The sequence below is a fragment of the Penicillium manginii genome, assembly GCF_028828005.1.
Source record: "Penicillium manginii strain IBT 31320 chromosome Unknown utg000004l:1.0-7231830.0:1.0-7236170.0, whole genome shotgun sequence".
Taxonomy (NCBI): Eukaryota; Fungi; Ascomycota; class Eurotiomycetes; order Eurotiales; family Aspergillaceae; genus Penicillium; species Penicillium manginii.
In genome coordinates this window covers 5,514,619-5,536,235 of record NW_026643105.1, presented here as the reverse complement: position 1 = coordinate 5,536,235, position 21,617 = coordinate 5,514,619, and the positions used below count along the sequence as shown (strand labels likewise).

Here is a 21,617-nt window from a genome sequence, read left to right as displayed (position 1 = left end):
GAGTACTGAGGCAACCTTCTCTGAGAGTGATATCGTTCCTGTCATCGCAATGCATCTCAAAATTTCAACAGAACGTCGAGACTCGGTTCATGGGCGCTAAGTCTAGAGAGCCACCGATCGCTTAAGGGTACTAGCGCCGCAAGGCCATTTATATTTGCCAAACAGCATTCAAAGAGTGAAGCAATCTATTTAACATGATGAATCACAATTTTCTTTTCATCAAAATGCAAGGTTCCATGAGATAAAAGATATTGGCTACCTAGGTATCTCTATTGCAGTGTAGAGTTGTCCAGAACTATGGAACTACGGGCCACAGTAACCCGAACCAGATCCACGAAGAAACCGACAGTGATTGCCGCAGCATGTTGAGTCACTTAGGCAAGAGCTCTTATTAGGTTTGCATCTTCCTGCATCTTGGGCCGTCTGACAGCTCCCTTTGTCACAGACGAGACCGCTGTATTCTCCTTTGCATCCGTTGTCATCAGTGCACCTTGACCCTATTTCCCCAGGGTAAACTAGGGCGCAAATCTTCTTGCCTCGACTATACCCAGGGGTCGTGCAAATGAAATCAGATCGATATTCCTTGCAAACTGCATCATCGTCGCATGAATTAGGTGGCCCACGAAGCGCAGCGCATTTTCCGTCCACACAACGCTCAGCGATGCATTCTTCATTTCGATAACATTGCTTGCCAGCAATTTGAGGAGAAGAACATCTTTTCGTATCCATACTGCAGAAAAAGCCTTCGTAGCATGGGTAGTCCGGCGAACACTCTTGATCATGTCCTCGGAAGCCTGGGAGGCAGGTAGTGCCATTGCACCTATGTGTTTGACACTGATAGTTTGCCGTGCACTCTGCACCCTCTTGAACCTGGCTAGCACATTTATCGGTTTTATCGCAAAACTCTTTTGCCCCACATGCAGATTCGGACTCGGATTTTTTGAAGTCGCAATAGCTCCCGATTTTGGAGGTATTGTCCGGTTGGTCATCATCAGCAGAATCATCGCCGAGATGGGGCCAGTCTTGTGCCACGGCCAGAAAGGCGAAGTGAATAAGAATGGTTGCGAAATATAAAAAGCGCATGGTGGCGTCTTTGAATAAATAGTAATAGTGTTGAGGTTTAATAGAGAGCCCTGGAAATTGAACAGCGAAACGTGCCCAGGTGGCTGGTATTAAGAGGATATACACCCGGGGGGTAATTACATGGCTTTATATGCTTCCATACCTAGGAAAATCTAAATGGTGACGTTCAAGCCCTGGAGATCGCCAGTACTAGTACTATTATGATCTTATAGATATTCGAAGATCTACCTACTAGTGGGTATGCAGAGTAACACAGTCCCTTTCGGTACTTCGATACTTCACTAGCCCTAGAGAATCAGCGGCCTACTAGTGCCAATCTACTCCATAAAGTACTCAGTATACTAGAGGCTTGTGAAGTATTGCATGTCAATTTTCTCTCTGGTCCGCCGGAGGAAATCTGATCGTACCAAACATATTCATCTCATCTTCTCAGGAGGATCTGATAAGGCCCATGGCTTGATAGCCCATTGTGACACCAGGTTTTGCTTATACAGCAGTACATAGTATCAATTTTTAGTACCTAGGTATGTTACACAGAATTTATGACTATTCCGAATACCCATTCATTTGTTCTCCCAGATCCTTTCTTATCCCAGATCCTTTCTTAGGGAGCATTTGAATTAGTGGGAAAAAGCAAAAGCAAAACTATTAATTTCTCAAAAGTTAGTCTTTGGCCTACCAGAACAAGAACTATTAAGTTTGATGGTTGTCTGATTTTCCCCAGCTTTCTCAGCAGTTTCAATAGAAATACAATCAGATCATAAGTCGCCAAGTTTGTACTATATCTAGTACCTAGGTAGTACTAGTAGTAGATAGTATTTATCGAAACTAGTACTAGTAAAGGGTCTATGTATTTTCTTCAACCCTGGAAGCGTATGGATGTGAACATATTGTTATTTACCACAGAACATCTTTTCCATCGTACTGCTCGTAGCCCGGGAGGCATATGGTCTTAAATCGTCCATTGGAGCCCTGGCTAGCACTGGAGATGATACCAGTGACTGCATTTGCACCTTCCTCTGCAGAAAGATCACCATCGCTGCCTCCCATCTCCGTCCGCAGCCACTGAGAAATAATCAGTATATATTTCCGTTCCCAGTACGAAAGAGTAGTACTCACTCCCGGGTTCACACAAAGAAAGATAAATCCATCCGCTTCGTAGAAAAGAGCATATTGAACAGTCAATGAATTGAGCGCGGCCTTGCTTATTTTATAAGCAGGACAGGGAGCGTAAAGAAAGGACCGAGCAGATGTTGTGGAGCCCCATGGACTTGAGCTTAAATAGAAAGTGATTGTGAGTAAACTTTCCAAAGCATCTAGCAAATCAGGACATCTCACATATTGATAACCTTTTTCGTGTTTCCAGCTTGAAGAAGTGGCAGGTATGATTTAATTACATTATGCGTACCGGTGACATTGATACTCAATTGATACGCCAGATCAGACCTTAATGCCATGAGTAAATATCTAGGTCGTAATTCAAGTCAGACTTACATTTCTGAGATGCCACCATTTGTCCAGGAATGGACACCAGCGTTGTTGATGAGGATATCCAAAGCCTTGTCAGGAAGGAGAGACTTTACTGTTTCGACTGATTGCAGTATACTTTCCTCGCTGGAGATGTCCATTTCCACGAAGAAAACTTTGCTCTTACAATCACAGACCAGTTCCTCTAGATCTGGACTAGATTTCCGAGAGGTGGCAATCACGAGACCATTGTCTGGTAACTGGAGAGAATACCTTTTCACCAATTCTAGGCCGAGCCCCCGGGCTGCTCCTGTGACAAGTACGTTCAACATGGCTCTTGATACCTTTTCGGGTCGGGAATCAATCTTTCTGAAATGAATACCAAAGACATCATTCGGGGTCTCAGGTACGTATTTATACAATTTGCCCAATCCGAAGTCCCCGTTTTAAATAATCAGGAAAGGCCCACGTCGCCATGAGAAAACTTGGACATACTACTAGCCCATCCAGAGCCAGTGAAAGATTCATGACAAGAGTACCAAGGCTGGTCACTTGAATATATTGCACAGCTCAACTTTACTAGTAGTATTAATTTTACTCTTACGGAAAACAGCATGAACGACAAGGCGGATGGCGCTTGATCCCCCGGATCGGCTGCTTAGCTGGATAACAATAAAAAGATTGATCGGTGACCTTTCGTTTGATAATTTGTAAGCTCTTGCAAATCACTTTAAAATCTTTTCTAGTCGCGCGTTGAACGAACGGTCTCGATTGATTTTGCTACTTCCTCATTCATTCGGAAACCGATCGAAAAGGGGAAAGCGTCGGAACTTCGAAGGAATGACTCAGCGATTTCGGAAAGCTCGGTCCAGAACATGCAGGAGCAAGCTAATTTAGATGGATTTCGAGCTCGAAGGACTCCTCAAGAGATCGTTTCGGAAAGCGAGGGCTTTGACAATACATTCCCATGAGTGACGACGCTCTGCGTGCCGTAAGTGTCGACCTTGTTCTAGTTAGACGCTCACTACTGGAGCCCGACCTCCACACTAACCGCTATCAACCTCAGTGTGACCTTTGTCACTCAAGAAAGGTATGGATTTGATATTCATCTGGGCATATGGTTTACTGTTTAACCGTTTTTGGAATAGGTTCGCTGCGACCGGCAACTCAATTGTGCAAACTGTGTCGATGCCGGTCTAGCGTGTCAGCGAACTCGTCCACGGCGCCCAACACGCCCTCCAGCTACAACGTACATGCCAGCGCTAGTCTCCTCCCAGCATAAGTTGTAACTAATTTTCTTCTAGTATCTCTACTATTGGCGAAAGACTTCTGAGGCTGGAAAGCGCAATCTCTCATCCTCACGAGTACACTCTTTCATCTACACTCTTTTAATGTCCTTATCTAACATCGTTTCCTAGGACGACTGAAAGCACAAGTCCAGCTCATAGCGTCAATCAAGGTGAAGAAGATAGAGGACTCAAGAGACGAAGGTTAGACACTGTCTCTCACCTACAAAATGCATCCAAATCTCCCCACAGTAGCTGCACTGCTGCTGTCACCCCGGATGAATCGACACATCATGCGGAGCAAGCCAAAGCTGTCTTTCAAGGAGAGCTTGAAGGGAACGAGAGTATGAATATTGAACGCCAATCCATTCTCAGATCTGCTCTAGACTTTGTGAGTACCATGACACAGGGAAGGGCTTCAAACCTAGAAGATGGCCTTCAGTCGGAAATGCGGGACGACAGCCCAGTTATCACAGAGTTCACCGCACCGCCTTCTGAAGTATTCTACATGCTTCTCAAAGGTAAATGAAGAACGAGTCTATTTTCAGAGCATATACTAAAAGATAAACAGAGCCAGCAACTGTGGCTGGAGCACTAAACCTACAATGGCCAGATCATATCTCTCAGGAGTGTCTCGAGAGGATGATTGCCGTTTTGGTTGATGCTGAATCACAGGGCCAAATCTTCTACCAGTATTGCGTCTGCATCTATGTCAAGGCTATCTTCCATCTTGTTCAGATGCCAAGAATTTACAAAAACTCCACCATCAACCAACAATTTCTCAAGTCAAAAAGATTGTATGAATCGTACGCTCTTCATGCCTTGAAGCATGTCAACTTTTTGGGTAACCCCACTCTTCCTTTCATCCAATCACTAATATCTGCGGTATGTCCCGAGGTCTCCAATATAGTATTCAAAGAGCCGAAGAGCCATTTCCAATCACTGATTCTGTTCAGGCATTTTTGATGCAATACACTGGCAACATGAGCCAAGCCTGGATCATGAATTCCTATGCAGCCCGCCAAATTGTCGCACTGAAATATCATGAAATTGGAAGCCCTGTTCCGAGATCCGATCCAAATGAGGATATTCAAAGCTCTTTGTACTGGTGTTATTATCTTGACCGCACTCTCAGCGCTCTCCTCATTCGGCCTTTATCATTACCCGAGCCGGCTATATCTCCCGTGGATCTCATCGTCCCAGACAAATCACTGCCCCACCTACCACTGATTCGCATTCTTCTGGAGCTGGCGCAGGTACAGGGTGACCTCTTGGGCTGTGGAAAAGCGGACAATACTCGTCAAATACTTGCGAATCACTCAAAGCTTCAGGAGAGGATGAATGTTATAAAATCCAATTTACAGGCTGTAAGTATTGCCTACAAATACATTAGAAATGACTAGCTAATATAAGATTCTGTCATCTTTAGACTCGAGAATCCGTCAATGACTTTCTATCCTGTGATTGGATCGCAGGAGATTTCTGCTACTATGCGATTCTAGTCGACATTCTTCGATCTCGATTGAAGTACTCATTTTCACCCCTCACCCACAAGGAGTGCGTGGCATGTGCTCGCAAATCACTGAAAGCACTGCGATACCTGCAAAAGAACCCCAGCAAGAATCCAGGCTTTACGGATCCATATCCGACGTTTTTGACATGGTAAGATGCCCTCTCATCTTCCAGGCATTCTGGAAAAGGTCAAAAAATTAACAAGCCCAGGACTATCTTTCTATACCCACTGAGTCCATTCTTCGTTCTTTTTTGCAATATTATCGGAGAACTTGACTTCGACGATTACACCTTAATCCAAGACATCACCCAAAGCCTGGCACCATTTGCCGCAAGCCCATATATCTCAAAGTTACTAAAACTCCTCGACTCACTTCAAAACTTGTGCATTCCCTTGATCGAGGCGAAGCAGCGTTTGGGACCGAAAACTCGAGTCGCTCCCTGGTATCCATCCGTGACTGGGGCGCTGCCAGATACTTCAACGACCATTGAGCCCAATTTCCCGGTCAATGGTGGCTCTTCTTACGCAGATCCAGTGGTACCCACATTGCCTCAACAAGTTCAAGCTCATGGTGCCCAAACGTATCCGCCGACCGATGAGCTTATGTGGCACCTGTGGAATAGCCAGTTGACAATGGAGTGCTTTGAGTCGGATTTCATTGGTCTTGATCCATCAAGCGGAAACGGGAACATTTGAAATGCAATTTTGTTGGAATCTGTTGGAAAGCTCTCCATTCTTTTTCTTATGATTAATGATATAATACTTGGTGATAAAATTAGATCCGTGAAATTTTCTTTTCCTCACTTGCTCGGTTTTTAATGTCAACTTCAACAATTCAATGTTTCAAGGGTCAAGTTCAATGGAAGGACTTTAAGTTGAAGTCATGTCCAAGGCCATTCATAAATGGCTAAATATAAGTAGTGGTATCTAGTAGAGGTCTAGACAGCAGAGGAAAGAACCTTGGAAACATTTATCCAACATCCATGGTTCATTGATTGAATATTTCAGATCAAATCTCTCTAACTAGTATATTCAAGTTCAAGTTCAATGACATACTAGTCAATTTCAACTCCACATAGCCAAAACTAAACTTGAAAATACCTGAGTTCATATCTGTTCGGAATCCGAGCTCTCCGACACTCGGCCCCCTTGAAATTGCGCAAACGAAAAGGAACCACAGATTCGGTCTCCGAGTTTGGAGAGTGCCTTTAATATTTACAGCAGACCATTTCATTTCACTAAATATCCACCAGCACCCAATTTCATCTTTCGGGCCGGCTAACAACCATGAGACCGATCCTCCGCTACTTTCTCCAATCAGCCAAGATAGCCACTGCCGGAGGCGCAATCAGCCTCGGCTCATTTTTTATTTACACCCAGAATGCGGAATTCACCTCTATCGCCGAATCAGATCCAATCTTCAAGCTTGCGGAAGGAAAGGGTTGGAATCCGCATCGTAACCCGACGACTCATGATTTTTACGTGCGACGTGTCGCGCTGAGTGATATCCGTCCTGGGCTTCGGGATTCACCTGCTGAGTTGGCAAGAGCCTTTTGTGCTGGCGTTTGGAGTGAATGGGGTATTCTTTCCCAGTATTTCAGCTTGGTGGTGGTGGTATAGATTATTTGGCTAACGTTGGAAATTTTATATGGTGCAGGATTCTCAATCCAGCGAGCTCTGTTGAGACAGGGCCGGAATGACTCGAATCGAAACCAGCTTTGGACTATTGAGGACATGCTATCTTCCGAATACAGTGAGGGTACAATGATAGCTGACTCTTTCGAGGTGTTGGAAAAGAAAGATGGCCGGATAGTGCTTCGCGGTGGGGATTCTCCGTCAAACAAAGCGCTTCGGCCGTTCGACGTTGTTTTTGAATTGTCGGCAGTTATTCAGAAGCATGAGAAGGCGGTTGATTTTGGATTCAAGTCTGTTTTTTTCACAGGGGATAAGCTTACTGGGCAACCTCCAATGCCGGGATTTGCGGTTTGGTTGCACTTACAGTATGCCAAGTTGCTGCTTGAGACTGGCATCTTGAATACAATGGTGCGGCGAGAGTAGAGCTGAGGAAAGTGTACGATATGTAATAGTACTAGTATGGATGAAAAATCGAAGCACTCCTCTCTGTATGTTAAAACGAATGCTCTTATTTGTTTGCTTGATGAGTGATCTTCGTTAGGCAGAATACCTTGAAAGAGTGTTGAAATCTAATCTAACAATAATAGCATCTAATGGACAAAGGACAAAGCAGAAGGCTGGACAAATGGGGAAAAGGCCAAGTGTTCAGTGGCAGGGCGTATGTAATATTTACGGGATACGCTGTTTCAAAACAGCGGCGCCCCGACGAACAAAGTTAGACACCGGAGTCCACACGCGGCGTTCGGGCTGCTCTGTAATATCATCATGATTGCTCTCACGACGCTGTGGACTTCCATTTCGAACCGGAGATGACTGACTTGGCGCTGTTACGTAGCTATCTTGGGAGGTAATGGGCTCGAGTGGCGTTCCCTGGTTTGTTCCCTGACCTGTTCCCTGGCCTGTTCCTTGATTGATAACTTCGACAATTCGGCCGCCTAGACAACAGCATAGAGACAGTTGCATATGAATACGAGACAAACGAATGTAAGCTGCATTTGGCTGAGGCACAGGTTCAGGTTCGGTATCTGGTTCTTCCTCTTGGATTATCTGGTTGACAACTGTGTGTCTCTGAAAAGAGTTGGATAGACCGTCCTGCCCTGGGTATTGTCGACGCTGATCTCTGATTCTAGCTGGATTTCGCGGAGGTGCTACCATTGTAATAGAATCTAGAGCAGAATCTGCAGTGAAATCTCGAGAAGGCGATCGAGCAGGCGATCGAGAAGATGATCGAGGAGATGATCGAGTAGGCGATGACCCAGGGTCCGGAGATGTAGAAGCGAACATTTCTGCGATAGAAGGTCTAAACAGTCTGGCGTATCTTTTCGGAAGAGACAAGGTACTCTTGAAACTTGAAGTTTCAGCCGCTGTCCCAACCCTTGTCCTTCTGGATTCGGCCGGGTTATCCTCAGCTGGAGTAATTGATGGAGCTGCCAGTGGAATATTATTCACGTGAAAAGTGTGATCATCTAGTTCCTGCGCGAGATCCGTACCATGGCCACTTTGCCTATAGCCAAATCCACCAAGTACCCTCGTTCCATCAGGGGCTCGGCCAATACCTCGAACTGATTGTATAGTTGTGGCAGCCGTGGTCGTAGCTGGGGGCGAAGGCGAAGGTGTAGGTAGGGGTTGAATAGGAGACTGAATACCAAACAATCTCCTGATCGCCGCCGTATTGAGAGAACGTACGCGCTGATTGTTAGGTGGAAATGGATCACGAATGAATTGAGCAGAAGCAGCAATGGCTTCCGGGGTGCCAAATGAAGGAACTCCTGGGGGAGTGGGCATCCTTATCGGTGGTGGAAAGGGGGGGTTGATGAACTCTCACAGCCGGTACGTTCCCTGGCCACTGAGGGTTTGCTGCACTACCGTCGAAAGCATCGAGTGAGATAGCCCTGCGGCGTGTGGGCGGAGTAGTTGCCATTTCCGCTGACTGAACTTCCCCTTCCGGATGTGAATGCGGTTTGTATAAGCCAACAGATAAGATTTCGTTGCACCACCGAACACCCTGTGCAGTCTGAGGATCCGAGTCGCGAGACGAGCCCGATGGAAGAAATATGGCTACATGTGAAGCCAGTTCTTCTTCAATAGGTTCGGGAACTTGATAATCATCGTTTGGCGTAGGGTACGTGTCAGCAGTGACTATGAGTTCCTCATCGCTGTAAAGGGTTCTTGAGTCGTCATCCGGTGATGTTGAGGTAGAGTTGTAAGGATCGCTAACATGTGGTATAGTGTCCGACCTGGAGTAGAATCTGGCGGTGCTTGGTCCGGGCCCGGCTTCCGGGTCATCATCGCATGCTCCTCGGCTCGGTCTCTGTCGGAATGCCATGATGAAGGAGAGAAAATCAGAGTTGGTCTTGGTCAATGAAAAGGAACGGGATGTTTGAAGGAAGAGAAAGAGGAAGAGGAAGAGGAGGTGGAAGAAGAGATAGAAAAGGAGGGCAAGGTTAATCAACAAGATCGCACCTGCCGCACATGCAATTATTCATACAGCTTGAACTAAAACAAGAAAAGGAAGTCTATATATGTACAGTTACAGTTTCCGAGAAAAAGCGTTGAACAGGTCATCATCATAAGGGGGTACCAATGGGACTTGGGCCAAGCTTGCCCGTCACCTGTGCATGTTCCTTTTTGAGGGCTCGCAACAGTCCTTCGATTCTGCGGCGCTCTTCTTGTTCCGCCTGTAAACATTGTTAGTATTGCTTTGAGAAAGAAAGTTGTGGTGGGAAATTAAACTGACCTTCAGAATCTTCATGTTCTCGTTGCGAGTGTCACGCATCATCTTCTTGAACTCGTTCTTTAACACCATAGTGGATGTGGTCTCGAGGGTTGGATCGCGGCCCATCGATGTCGGACTGTGGAGGTTCATCCAGTTGATACGTTCCTCGCTCAGCTGTTGCTCCAATTGTTCGCTGCGATCCCTCAGACTATCAATCACGCCCTCGAAACGTTCCCGTTCCTTCTCGAACTCAATGCTTGCCTTGGTCATAGCTTCGTAATCATCAATGGTTTCCCGAAGCTCCCTCTCAAGAGTGTCAGCTCGTTGCTGGAGATCACCGCCACCGCGCTGGCTCTTAAGGGCGGCAAGCTCTTCGGTGAGCTCAATGTTGCGGGTGTTGAGGGCATCGATCTCGTTCTGGAATTCAGGATTGGCGGCCGCTTCTGCTGCACGCTGCGCCCGTGTACCATAAGCACCATCCAGCTCAGCCTTGACCATGGTAAGTTCGGTCGTGATTCTCACAATCTCGCCCTCCATTTCGGTCATCTCATTTTGTAGGCGGGTACTGTTTTCTTCGGCTTGGATACGCTGGTCGACGGCTTCCTGGACGCGGGAATCGACTTCTTGTAGACGAGACTCAGCCTCCTGGGCGCGGGAAGCAGCTTCTTGAATACGAGACTCGGCCTCCTGGGCGTGCGAAAGGGCTTCTTGAAGACGAGCCTCGGCCTCCTGGGCGCGAGAAGCAGCCTCCTGTAGATGGAATTCGGCTTCCTGTACGCGAGCGTCAGCTTCCTGTGCGCGAGAGTCGGCTTCTTGCACACGAGAATCAGCCTCCAGTCCACGAGAGTTGACTGTCTGAAGATGGGACTCAGCCTCTTGCAGGCGAGACTCGGCTTCCTGTAGACGAGACGCAGTTTCTTGCAAGCGTAATTCAACTTCCTGTGCACGCGACTCGGCCTCCTGGACACGAGAATCGGACTCCAGTCCACGAGAGGTAACTGCTTCCATGCGGGAGTCAGAGTCGCTACGAATCTGCTGAATATCAACCTCGAGCTGTGTGACCTGGCGCTCAGCACGATCACGAGCCTCCCTCATTTCCTCGATCTGAGCCTCGGACTGGGACGCCTCATGCTCGGCGCGGTCGCGGGTTTCCCTCACTTCCTCTGTCCGAGCATCGGCCTCGCGGTGCAATGACTCCACAACACTCTGCAGACGTGCGACTTCGCCTTCAGCCTGGACCAAGGAGGCCTTGGCTTCGTCCTGGGAAGAACCGTCGTGGCGCATGGCCTCCAACTGTTGCATGACGACATCAAGCTCGTCCTGAGCGGACTTTCCATCTCGTCGTGCGTGGGCCAATTGCTCGGTCAGGTCGCCGATGTGGGCATCGCGCTCGGCGTCGGATTTCGAGTTGAGCTCCCGTTGCTGTTGGATCTGCGTGGTCAGGATACTCTTCTGCTCAAGCACTCCGTCCACTCGGGCTGCCAAACCATCGACACCAGCTTGGAGGTACGATAGTTGTTCCTCTAACCCTTCACCCTCGTAGGCAGAGGGGGGTGGCGGGAGTGTTGGCGAGCGAGTTAATCCAAAGCGGTCAACAATGTTCTGGAGACGCTCGTTGACGTCGGTGATCTGTTGCTTCCAGGCACCCTCGATCTCGGGAGCTGGAGCCGGGGCTGCGCTAGAAACAGAGACGCCCACAGCTGTAGCGGCCAGGCGCGAGTTCAGGGTGTTCAAGCTATTTTCAAGGTAGACCAAGTGCGCCTCGGCGGCAGATGTGGGATCGAGGGATCGGTTCGCGGACTTGGGGGGGAGGATCGACAAATTCATCCGGAGTAGCTTCGATCATCATGTTGCACATGCGCTCACTGAGTTCCTCCAGTCTCCTCTGGGTGGCTTCTGCAGCCTCGGAGGATACCCCAGACGATGGAGCATTGACCTCGATCCTTCCCTTCAGGCCATAATTATCCAAATGCTCGGGTGTGCGGTAAAGACTGCGGTCGTCGAATTCGTGGTCACCGTAAATTTCGTCGGAAGGCGCATCAAGGTTCTTCGGGCCCTTTCTCATGCCCTTATGGGTCATCTGCAGGACACCCGCGGTATGCTCTAGTAGGCGCTGACCGATCTGTTGAGACCTGCGCTCGAGCTTCCAGAGCTCCTGGGCCAGGTCCTCGCACTTGCGCTGGCTCATTGCGAGTTCCGAATCGCTTTTGTCTAGTACATCGGTGGTACCATTCTTCCCAAAGATACTGCGACTTCTGCGGTGTGTTTTGGAGGCACCGTTGGCACCGTATTCGCCGCTGTCCCGGGGGCTGGGGGGGACTGTAGAGCCGTCCGATTGACTGTGCGGCATCGCGCAACTTGGTCTCGAGGGCCAGCTTGCGTTTTGTACCTTCAATTCGACTGGAGAGTAGTGTACGTTCCTTCTTCAAGTCCTCCACCTCTTCAAATGACAGGATCTCGAAGTTGTTGCTGTCCCCTATGGCGGTCTCGGTCAATAGGTACATCGTGATGGGGTCGTTGGTGTTGACGAGGACTGAGCTACGCGGATGAGCGGCATTGAGCTGTTTGATCGGAAGTCTTCTGTTAGCTTTGGAGAGAGGTTTCTGGGCTGCTGTTGGGAGCCCAGTCCTGAGTATGAGGTTCCCCTTACCGGGTTGTACCGCGATCGGTCGTCATGTTGTGGGTGGACGGCATCACGGTAACCGTCGACGAGGGATTTCCCGATGGGAGCATTTGCATCGGAGATGGTGGCGGTGGATAGATAGCGAGGGTCACCATAGGAGGACTGGCTGGAGCGAAGGCTGATATTCATGATGGGCGTTTCAGGCGCAAAGGAATGCAATGCAGCCGGGGCAAATATGTGGACCGGGGGTTTCAAGGGTTCAAAGAGTGAGCTTCACCACATCCTGGAATTTGTGAATAGCAAATAACGAGTGAGTGGTGTAAGACTCAAGTGCACAGAAAGTTGAGCCGGCTCAAAATGGAGAAAGAGGGTGAATCCAAGGGAGATGAGCGAAAAGAAGATGGCGGGGAGGAAAATGGCCGCGATCTGCAGATGCCTCAGCCACACTCTTTACTCGTGTGAGCTGTCATGATAACTAGGTGTGATTATGATCTTTGATATCTACTTACTTCGTGGTATCATTATAGAGTTACTAGTAGAGTATGGGGTATAATTTCAAATAGCTATCACTGGTATTACTATCACTACCCCATACCCATGTAAATCATCCGTGGATCAGGGGCTCGTACCGGGTGATCTCGTTCATGGTTAGTTTCACATTAAAACATCACGGAGCCCATTTCTACTCCGGCTCAATTTTAAGCGAAGGACCATGGCGTTGGCACATGTTTAATCTAGGGTAGTATGTCTAGCTGGATCTGGGGGGTACCTGAAAGTACTTGATGTATGATGTGTTGTCCGGTGGGGTTGCCTGTACCGGCCATGTTCATTCAACACGTCAAAGACGCAAAGGCGCCAAAAACCAAGCCTTTGGGAGAGACCCCCGGAGGAAGCTAACTCGAGATGGTTTCCAAGGTTGCTTAGGTTTCTTCGTGTCCGGATCTTTATCTACTCACTTCTTCCCCTTCTTCCCCCTCTTATTTCCCCTCTCTTTTCCCTTCGATGTCTGATCTCCGCCATGGCCTCGGTCTCTTCAACCCCACCGTATAAAGTCTACAAACGACGCTTTTGGGGTTTGGCACAACTGGTTCTACTCAATATCGTCGTCAGTTGGGATGTATGCATGCCCCCGGATTTTCCCATCCTATATATACCTAGGTATATTCAAGTTGTATCTCTCTTACTGACAGTATACTTGGATCTTGATAGTGGTTAACCTTCTCTTCCATCTCCACCACCGCCGCCGAATACTTTCAAGTCTCCGAGAGCGCCATCAATTGGCTCAGTACTGGCTATCTCTTCGCTTTTTGTGTCGCCAGTCCGTAAGTATACTCAATATCCATGGATATACCTTTCTTAAGGTATACCTAGGTACACCAGGTCTGTATCGCTCACATCCGACAGATTCGTCATTTGGGTCTTGAACAAAGGCGGACCCAAACCAGCCATAGTTATCACTGCCTCACTCTTGCTCGTCGGAAACTGGCTGCGCTATGCAGGCACCAAGGCAAATGGGGGCATGTTTGGCCTGGCCATGTTCGCCCAGATCCTGATTGGCCTAGCCCAGCCCTTCTGTTTATGCGCGCCCACTCGATACAGCGATCTATGGTTTTCGGACAAAGGTCGCACGAGCGCAACTGCTGTCGCAAGTCTTGCCAATCCGTTAGGCGCTGCAATAGGCCAATTGGTCGGTTCTGAATGGGCTACCAAACCATCTGATATCCCCAATATGGTCCTATACATCTCCATCATTGTGAGTTGCAATCGCCTTTCTACAACCCTCAACTGAATCACTTTCGCTAATCAACTTGAATTTTCCAACTAGTCGAGTATTGCTGCCATCCCATCCTTTTTCATCCCTGCTGCACCCCCGACTCCCCCAAGCGCCTCGTCCGCCATCCCGCGCACCCCATTGCGACTCGCAACTCGCCAACTCCTCGGAACCCTAGAATTCTGGCTCATTCTAGTCGCATTTTCCGTCTACGTGGGTTTCTTCAACAGCGTCTCGTCACTATTAAACCAAATCCTCAGTCCATACGGCGCCTCCGAGACAGACGCCGGTATCGCAGGCGCCATTCTAATCGTAGTCGGTCTCGTCACCGCAGCCATCATGTCGCCCATCACAGACAAATACAAGCACTACCTCGGCTCAATCCGAGTTCTCATTCCCATCGTGGTAGCCTCTTACATCGGGCTGATCTTCGCACCGTCCAGTTCGGCCGGGATTGCGCCCTCGTACGTCGTGATGGCGTTGATGGGCGCTTCCTCCTTCGCTTTACTGCCCATTGTGCTGGAGTATCTGGTTGAGATCACATACCCGTTCTCGCCGGAAATTGGGTCCACGATTTGCTGGACCGGGGGCCAGTTATTCGGTGCGTGCTTTATTCTCATCCAGGATGCGCTCAAGGCGGGTGGCAATGCGAGCCCGCCGTTCAATATGCGCAATGCGTTGATCTTTGCTGCGGTTGTTTGTGCGGTTGCTGCGCCGTTTCCGCTTGCCATTGGTCTCTTTGGTCGTGTTGTGACTCGTAGGAGGCTGGAGATTGATCGTGGGGTAGAGTTGTCGGCTGCTGGTGCTGGGTTGCAGGTTAACTCTAATGATGGCCCCGAGGAGGAGTTTGCTCCGGATAAGGCTTCGGCGGCTTTTCGAGAATCTGCGCTGAAAAATGCCTGAATTGAGTAGTAGTTCCAATTTTTTCAAGTGTCCCAAGGGTATTGCCGTCGTCTCTGGAATTGCATATGCGTATGCGTATGCGTATGCGCATGCCCTGGGCTGATACCTCGAGCTTATACCCTTCTTCTGCTCATGACTTTCCAATTGATTAGCCAGCGGTATCAGATGCAGTTCTCGTGTTCTAATCACATGGCTCACTTAGGATATCGAAATGGATTCCAGGTGAAACTGGAACCTTGTATAGAGCATGAAGTTGATTCGGTCCTCGGCCGATGGCCCAGTCCAAGTAGTCACCACTCACGATCCGAGGGTATCAAGTCGCAGCCGGGGTATAAGCATGGATGAGTGAGCACCGTTTGCCCCATTCATCGAAGCCTACTATTATTTGATAGCCTTCAAGTTAGCTACGATGGAAACCCATAGATGAGATGTCTCTTCACTCTAAAACTTCCGTTTTAACAGATGAGATTCGTCTTAGAAAACCAAATAAATGAAACACGAGCACAGTTCGAATAGGCGGAAGACCAGCTATCTGTACATGCAAGGCAGGGAAAAGGGCGGGTCTATTATCGTTTTTCCTTTTCCTCTCTCCCTGCCTTGAAACACCATATGCGTACACCCCAAGACAGAGGGGTTCAGTTCCCCTCTAATCACTTCGCGCTTTCTCACACACACACAAATAATAAAAGGACATAAACGGCAGACTGCCAAGGGACCAATACGACAGTCATCAGGAGAGCGGCAATAAACTTCGTTTTTCGACGTGGCGTTCCGGGTGAGGTTCGCTCATATCAGGATTCGGTTGGGTGGGACCTTGCAATCGAATCGACGTAGAACGGTGGGAAATATAGCGTCGAAAAGGAATCCGAAGAAGATCCGCTTACTTGAGCTCCCTCCAGAGCTTGGGGGCGGCACAGGCGGTAGCGCAGTGGGTGAGGTGGAAGACTAGATTATTCGTGTCAGTAGGGACCTCTGGGCTCGCGCGGGAATACCGTGGTGATCAACATACACTCCTCAACGCAGTCCTCCTTGACACCCTTGAAGTCATCACCCTCCTCCTCCTGGCGAGTGACGCGCTCAACGCACTCGTCGTAGTGGTGCTTGTATGGGGCACACTTGGCGGAGTTGGCGCAGTCTAGATGCAATTGAGTCAGTCATGTCTTCGAATGAGATGATACCAGATATATTGTGAAGAGGTTCGGCTGCCATTGAGTCTTCGCAGGTAGATGGGTTGATTCCGATGATCCGAGCGAACGAATGCGAAACACCCGCTTGCCCAGCGCGTACAAACACCAAGACTCGCCAGCATGGAAGATCAATCCTTCAATGATAATGGTATCATCGGATTGATAGAAGAATCACTCACCCTCCTCGAGCTTAGGCTTGATGTCCTCAGGCTCATCCTCCTCCTCTTCCTCCTCCTCCTCTTCTTCCTCTTCCTCCTCGGCGGCCTCCTCCTCTTCGGGAGCCTCCTCAGAAGACTCCTCGGCGGGGGTCTCCTCAGCGGTCTCCTCAGCGGTCTCCTCGGCGGACTCGGAATCTTCGGTGGCCTCCTCGGTCTTCTCGGCGGGCTCGTCCTGGGGGGTGGAGGAGGTCTCAACGTCGGCGGCGGGAGCCTCAGCCTGGGCCTCGGCGAAGCCCAGAGAGGAGACGACGTCAGTGAAAAAGTCGGTGAAACCCATTGCGACAGTCAATTGGCAACAGTGACCGGAGGTCGTGGAGTAGTGGGGGGGATATAGGGTTGTAGGTAGGGGTTGCGGTTAAGTCGAGGATGTGGTTTTCCAAGCTCGGGCTGGAAAATCGGGACGCCCCGGCCGCTGCGAATTATGCCGCACGTGATTGGCTAACGACTGTTGCTGACCACGCCCATCGGACCTGGTGGTATCGAGGGTTTATTTACAATGACTTGATCAAGGTATTGGTGTTCAAAAGTGCTTCTACTTTATGATTTGTTACGAGCCAAAGTTGTATTTTCTTGGTCAAGTATCATCAATTCATAGTAAAGGAGGAAAACCGGTGCACGCCAATGCTCGCTCTCTAGTACGGGCTACCGCTTTGGAATCATTATTCGACAAATCATAGTATACAGACGAAAGATCCGGGTCATGAGATGAGTCTTCTTTCTTAGGAAACCCCTCAACTCGCCCGGCGCAGCCGTTCCTCCAGTTCAGTAGCCACACTTTGGCTCTGGACCTCCTCGTAGCAAGGTGGAGGTTCAGCGGGCTCCGGGCCCGCTTCAGATGCCCTTCGAGTTTGTTCTGGTGTCACGGGCGCCTCGCCGACAACGGTACTGTGGCTGGAATTTCCGGGGCCCTCGTAGGCAGGTAGCTCCTCGAGATGAACGGCTGACAGGTCTACACTGCGTAGACCGCGGGCAGCGTCATTCTGAACCTCAACAGCTTGCTCTAGACGCTCCTTTATTCGTTCGAAGTTGGTGTGAAAGTCAAAAGCTCCTCCTTCCTTGAAAGTCACTTTGATCTGTACAGCCGGTAGGTTGGCGGAAATACCACCGCCAGAGACGGGTTGGACGAGAGCGGTCCAGACATTGGGACCGAAGAAAGGTGCGGAGACGTGAGAGTCACGGACGTGGAGGAGTGGAGAGGAGAAGGATTGGAAGGTGTCGGACTTTTGGGATGGAAGGTAAACGAGCTAGTTCGATGACTGTCAGTAATAAGACCATTTCCAGGAGGGTATCTCTGGGCAAGCAGCGGTCAAACGAACTCGTTGGTTTGTGAGATGGATACAGCCAGCACTGCTCTGGATCGATAAGCTCTCGGGCCCCTTGTAGTTGGGAAGCGGCGTCAGTGCAAGGCTGGTGCGGGGAGGCGAGGAGTATATCAAGCGTTCGTTGGGAAGGCGGACGAAGCCTTCCTGGTCATTCAGCATCACCCAGCTACGATGTGTTAGTTAATCAAGAAGCATATTCTCATCTTGGCATCAACAGTAGACTGCCAAGGACAGGCAAGCTTTGGGAGGGGGAGGAGGTAGGGAGGGCTTACTTGATAGACATGCTGATAGCAGATAGTCCTGCGACTGTCCTGGGGTTAGGATGCTCTAGGCTAGTAGGGTTGGCAAGGTGGTGGGGGGGGGGAATCAAATCGAGAAAGAGGAGAAGCAGGTAATAGTAATCGGTGAGACCAACAAAAGGAACAAATTTTAGAATTTGCAGAGGTCTGGAACCCTCGAGAGCAACCTTAGGAACTTGATGGGCAAAAAGGGTTGCGGGGCAGGCGGGGAATCCCATGGATACTCTGCTGCAGTGGTGCTGCATGACCTCCCAACATTTAAGTTATGCACAGAGAAGTACTAGGATACTTAGGTACATATAGTAGTAGTATTATCCATGTCATCCCCCGATTTGCAGAGTTACCTTGTACCTTCAGGTAAGAATTAGGAAGACTTAGTAAATAATAGTTACCTTAATAGGCGTGGGGTGAACCACTATACGAATACGAGGACTGTTTGGGGGTTGGAATATCAAGAATGTGAATGTGATGTGAATGTAAATAACTGTCAGAAAATGAATAGAAATATACAAGGATCCTATATTGTCAACGTTGAGATGACTGATATAGTAATTACCCCATACATAACCAAGTCAACGGTTGTGGGTTCTAGAAGCGTCCGAGTGCAAAAGGAAAAGACGAAAGCGCGCTAAGCTTCCCAAACTTTCCGGATTTGAGCAACTTTTACCTCTTTCGCCCCAGTTCCTCCCACTCTACTCTCTTCTCTCTCATAGCTGCAGAGTTACTCGTTCTATCTGCTACCTGGCACGGGAATTGCTAGGAAAGGAGAGACCACTGCTCACCTGGTGTCGACGTCAAAACTTGAGGGTCCAAGCTTCACGACTATTTTATCTCCGGGAACGCCGCTCCATGTCAACTCTCTGACCCTGACCTCTTTAAACCTCTCCTCTCCTCTACGCCACCGACCGTCTTGACGGAGCCTTCTTCAACTAGCCATCCAAGGCACGGTCGAAAAATCATGGCGAAGAAGCAGGCGTATATTCCACCCCTCATCGGGTGGCTGTACGACCTGGTCCTGTGGAGTTTCTCCGTGCTCATCGACCTCTTCTTCCGCGAAGTGCATCCTCGTGGATCATGGAAGATCCCCCGCCGTGGCCCGATCATTATTGTCGCCGCCCCTCATGCGAACCAGGTATGTCATGCGTGTCCTTGTTGTTATGCCTAGTCCTTTACCCCTCAACAATGAAGCTAACCACCTTGTCTCCCCCAGTTCGTCGATTCGCTCGTGCTTATGCGCGTCATCCGGAGCGAGGCTCATCGCCGCATCTCATGGCTTATCGCAGAGAAATCATTTCGTCGCAAGTTTATCGGACTTCTCGCGCGGGGTATTGGGACGCTGCCCGTTGCGCGCGCAATGGACAACTTGAAACCCGGCACCGGTACCATATACCTCCCCGACCCTATCAACCAACCAACCCTCCTGCGCGGTGTCAACACCAACTTTGAAGGACCTGGATTCGAAACCGAAGGAACAATTGCTCTGCCAACCATCAACGGAACTTCCCACAGTACGGCGATTGCGGAAATTCATGGACCAGAGGAGTTGGTTCTCAAGAAGCCGTTCAAGCACCGCGACGCTCTATCGCAGTTGACTGGCCGTAAGGATATTGATGAGGATGGAAATTTCACCGGAGAGTCTGCCAACCAAGACCCCGAGTTTAAGGGCACCAAATTCAAGGTCGCCCCGCACGTCGACCAAACCGCGGTTTACAAGGCCGTCTTTGCTAGACTGAACGCCGGTGGTTGCGTGGGTATCTTCCCTGAGGGAGGTAGTCATGACCGTCCGTCTCTTCTGCCATTGAAGGGTAAGGCTCATTTGCATATTCCGATTCCAGAGTGGGTTAGTACTAACGTGTGTATTTAGCTGGTGTTGCACTCATGGCACTCGGCACTCTGGCAGACAATCCAGACTGTGGTCTCAAAATTGTCCCCTGTGGTATGAACTACTTCCATGCACACAAGTTTCGCTCTCGCGCCGTGATCGAGTTTGGAAACCCGATCGAGGTACCCAAGGAATTGGTAGACCAGTTCAGAGAAGGCGAGCGTCGCGAGTCTGTGGGAGCACTCCTGGATATCATCTACCAAAGCCTTGTGGCTGTTACCGTTACCAGCCCCGATTATGAGACACTCATGGTAAGATTCGACTTCACCTAACTTGAAATTCCCGCGATTACTAACAAATTATAGGTCATCCAAGCTGCCCGTCGTTTATACAACACCAAGGGCAAGAAACTTCCGCTTCCAATGGTGGTGGAGCTCAACCGTCGCCTCGTCACAGGATATGCGCATTTCAAGGACGATCCGCGTATCGTCAGCCTCAGAAAGGGTATCGTGGATTATAACAAACAGCTACGTATCTTGGGTATTCGCGACCACCAAGTCAACTATGCCAAATTTTCTATCATCCAGATCATTGCCACCCTGATCTATCGCCTGGGCAAGCTCGCCCTTCTTACCATTGGAACTCTTCCTGGCTTGGTGCTGTTTACCCCGGTTTTCATTGCTACCAAGTACTTATCGATCATCAAGTCCAAGGAGGCATTGGCTGCTTCTAGCGTCAAGCTACAAGGCCGAGATGTCATGGCTACTTGGAAACTTCTTATTGCTCTCGCTTTCGCTCCGGCCGTCTACACGGCCTACACTGCCGCTTTCACTTATTGGACCTACAAGAATCGCATCCAGGGCTTCATGCCTGACTGGGTACCCCTCTGGCTGGTTGTGGTGATAGGCGTGGTTCTTTTCCCCACGATCAGTTTTGCTGCCCTTCGCATCGGTGAAGTGGGAATGGACATTGTCAAGTCTCTTCGGCCTCTGGTCTTGTCACTCAACCCTTCGCCTGCGAACCCTTTGGTGAAGCTCCGTCAAACCCGTGCGGCGCTTGCTCAGCAAGTCACCGAAGCTATCAACACCTTGGGCCCCGAGCTATTCCCAGACTTCGACGCCGCACGTATCGTTTCCGGTCCCTTCCGTGAACCCAACCACGAAGAAGCTATTGAAGACGACGAGCCAGGTCTCAAGCGCATTCAAACAGCCGATCGAAGCGAGGGATTCTCGTCCCAGGAGCCTCTACCACGCAATGAGTCGTTCCACAACCTAGCCAACATTGGATTCTTCTCCACGAGACCTCCTAGCCGCAACCGGAGCCGTAGCAGTTCTGCTGGGCCCCGACCCGGCTCACGACATGGTCTGAAGCCTCTCAGTCCCATGACTCCCAAAGATCCTTTAGATGATGTCAGTTCACGCATTCGCGATGCCATGAGAGAGCGTGGGGAGCGCCGGCGCCGACGAAGCGAGGACGGAAGCTGGGACATGGCCAGCTCGGGATCGAGAACACCATCCAGTGGCGATGAATCACGAAAAGATCTATAATTTGCTGCTACGGAACCCAAAACTTTCTCTTGTCTTGGCGAGTGTCACGGCGGTGTTTGACCTCGGGAGGCCTGTAACCATTGGAACTATTTGAACCATTTTGCTGCGTTTATATAACCCCTCTGCGAGATATCCCAGTTGCGCTTTTGTGTCTGTTCTTGTTCACGAATACTCTAATGACAAAGAAACATGATTATAACCTTTCCTCGTAATTCCTTGTAGTTT

At 49.5% G+C, this 21,617-nt stretch overlaps 11 protein-coding genes across 11 annotated transcripts; 4 read left to right on the top strand and 7 right to left on the bottom strand.

The window, feature by feature from the left end:
- Window positions 1–515: 515 nt before the first annotated feature.
- Window positions 516–815, bottom strand: N7533_005765 (uncharacterized protein; the record flags this gene model as incomplete). Its single annotated transcript, XM_057102415.1, has 1 exon — window positions 516–815. One exon carries the CDS (start codon window positions 813–815, stop codon window positions 516–518), a length of 300 nt encoding a protein of 99 aa, XP_056962045.1.
- Window positions 816–1,980: 1,165 nt separating this feature from the next.
- On the bottom strand, window positions 1,981–2,882 carry N7533_005764 (uncharacterized protein; the record flags this gene model as incomplete). Its single annotated transcript, XM_057102414.1, has 2 exons — window positions 1,981–2,416; window positions 2,578–2,882. The coding sequence occupies 2 exons, from the start codon at window positions 2,880–2,882 to the stop codon at window positions 1,981–1,983; spliced, it is 741 nt and encodes a 246-aa protein (XP_056962044.1).
- A 635-nt stretch (window positions 2,883–3,517) lies between these two features.
- N7533_005763 (Zn(II)2Cys6 transcription factor) lies at window positions 3,518–6,045 on the top strand (the record flags this gene model as incomplete). Its single annotated transcript, XM_057102413.1, has 9 exons — window positions 3,518–3,541; window positions 3,617–3,640; window positions 3,699–3,799; window positions 3,855–3,914; window positions 3,969–4,357; window positions 4,408–4,721; window positions 4,793–5,203; window positions 5,266–5,498; window positions 5,559–6,045. 9 exons carry the CDS (start codon window positions 3,518–3,520, stop codon window positions 6,043–6,045), a joined length of 2,043 nt encoding a protein of 680 aa, XP_056962043.1.
- A 591-nt stretch (window positions 6,046–6,636) lies between these two features.
- On the top strand, window positions 6,637–7,407 carry N7533_005762 (uncharacterized protein; the record flags this gene model as incomplete). Its single annotated transcript, XM_057102412.1, has 2 exons — window positions 6,637–6,963; window positions 7,039–7,407. 2 exons carry the CDS (start codon window positions 6,637–6,639, stop codon window positions 7,405–7,407), a joined length of 696 nt encoding a protein of 231 aa, XP_056962042.1.
- A 246-nt stretch (window positions 7,408–7,653) lies between these two features.
- Window positions 7,654–9,310, bottom strand: N7533_005761 (uncharacterized protein; the record flags this gene model as incomplete). Its single annotated transcript, XM_057102411.1, has 2 exons — window positions 7,654–8,753; window positions 8,851–9,310. The coding sequence occupies 2 exons, from the start codon at window positions 9,308–9,310 to the stop codon at window positions 7,654–7,656; spliced, it is 1,560 nt and encodes a 519-aa protein (XP_056962041.1).
- Window positions 9,311–9,592: 282 nt separating this feature from the next.
- Window positions 9,593–12,050, bottom strand: N7533_005760 (uncharacterized protein; the record flags this gene model as incomplete). Its single annotated transcript, XM_057102410.1, has 2 exons — window positions 9,593–11,400; window positions 11,453–12,050. 2 exons carry the CDS (start codon window positions 12,048–12,050, stop codon window positions 9,593–9,595), a joined length of 2,406 nt encoding a protein of 801 aa, XP_056962040.1.
- A 141-nt stretch (window positions 12,051–12,191) lies between these two features.
- On the bottom strand, window positions 12,192–12,512 carry N7533_005759 (uncharacterized protein; the record flags this gene model as incomplete). Its single annotated transcript, XM_057102409.1, has 1 exon — window positions 12,192–12,512. The coding sequence occupies one exon, from the start codon at window positions 12,510–12,512 to the stop codon at window positions 12,192–12,194; it is 321 nt and encodes a 106-aa protein (XP_056962039.1).
- An 829-nt stretch (window positions 12,513–13,341) lies between these two features.
- Window positions 13,342–14,997, top strand: N7533_005758 (putative cell surface receptor/MFS transporter (FLVCR); the record flags this gene model as incomplete). The annotated part of the gene is made up of 4 exons (XM_057102408.1): window positions 13,342–13,440; window positions 13,533–13,645; window positions 13,728–14,076; window positions 14,149–14,997. The coding sequence occupies 4 exons, from the start codon at window positions 13,342–13,344 to the stop codon at window positions 14,995–14,997; spliced, it is 1,410 nt and encodes a 469-aa protein (XP_056962038.1).
- Window positions 14,998–15,877: 880 nt separating this feature from the next.
- Window positions 15,878–16,679, bottom strand: N7533_005757 (cytochrome b-c1 complex subunit 6 family protein; the record flags this gene model as incomplete). The annotated part of the gene is made up of 3 exons (XM_057102407.1): window positions 15,878–15,942; window positions 16,007–16,132; window positions 16,364–16,679. The coding sequence occupies 3 exons, from the start codon at window positions 16,677–16,679 to the stop codon at window positions 15,878–15,880; spliced, it is 507 nt and encodes a 168-aa protein (XP_056962037.1).
- Window positions 16,680–17,133: 454 nt separating this feature from the next.
- On the bottom strand, window positions 17,134–18,007 carry N7533_005756 (GRAM domain-containing protein; the record flags this gene model as incomplete). The annotated part of the gene is made up of 3 exons (XM_057102406.1): window positions 17,134–17,646; window positions 17,719–17,890; window positions 17,997–18,007. 3 exons carry the CDS (start codon window positions 18,005–18,007, stop codon window positions 17,134–17,136), a joined length of 696 nt encoding a protein of 231 aa, XP_056962036.1.
- Window positions 18,008–18,981: 974 nt separating this feature from the next.
- On the top strand, window positions 18,982–21,392 carry N7533_005755 (putative glycerol-3-phosphate acyltransferase Sct1; the record flags this gene model as incomplete). The annotated part of the gene is made up of 4 exons (XM_057102405.1): window positions 18,982–19,155; window positions 19,234–19,828; window positions 19,888–20,156; window positions 20,211–21,392. 4 exons carry the CDS (start codon window positions 18,982–18,984, stop codon window positions 21,390–21,392), a joined length of 2,220 nt encoding a protein of 739 aa, XP_056962035.1.
- Window positions 21,393–21,617: the final 225 nt, after the last annotated feature.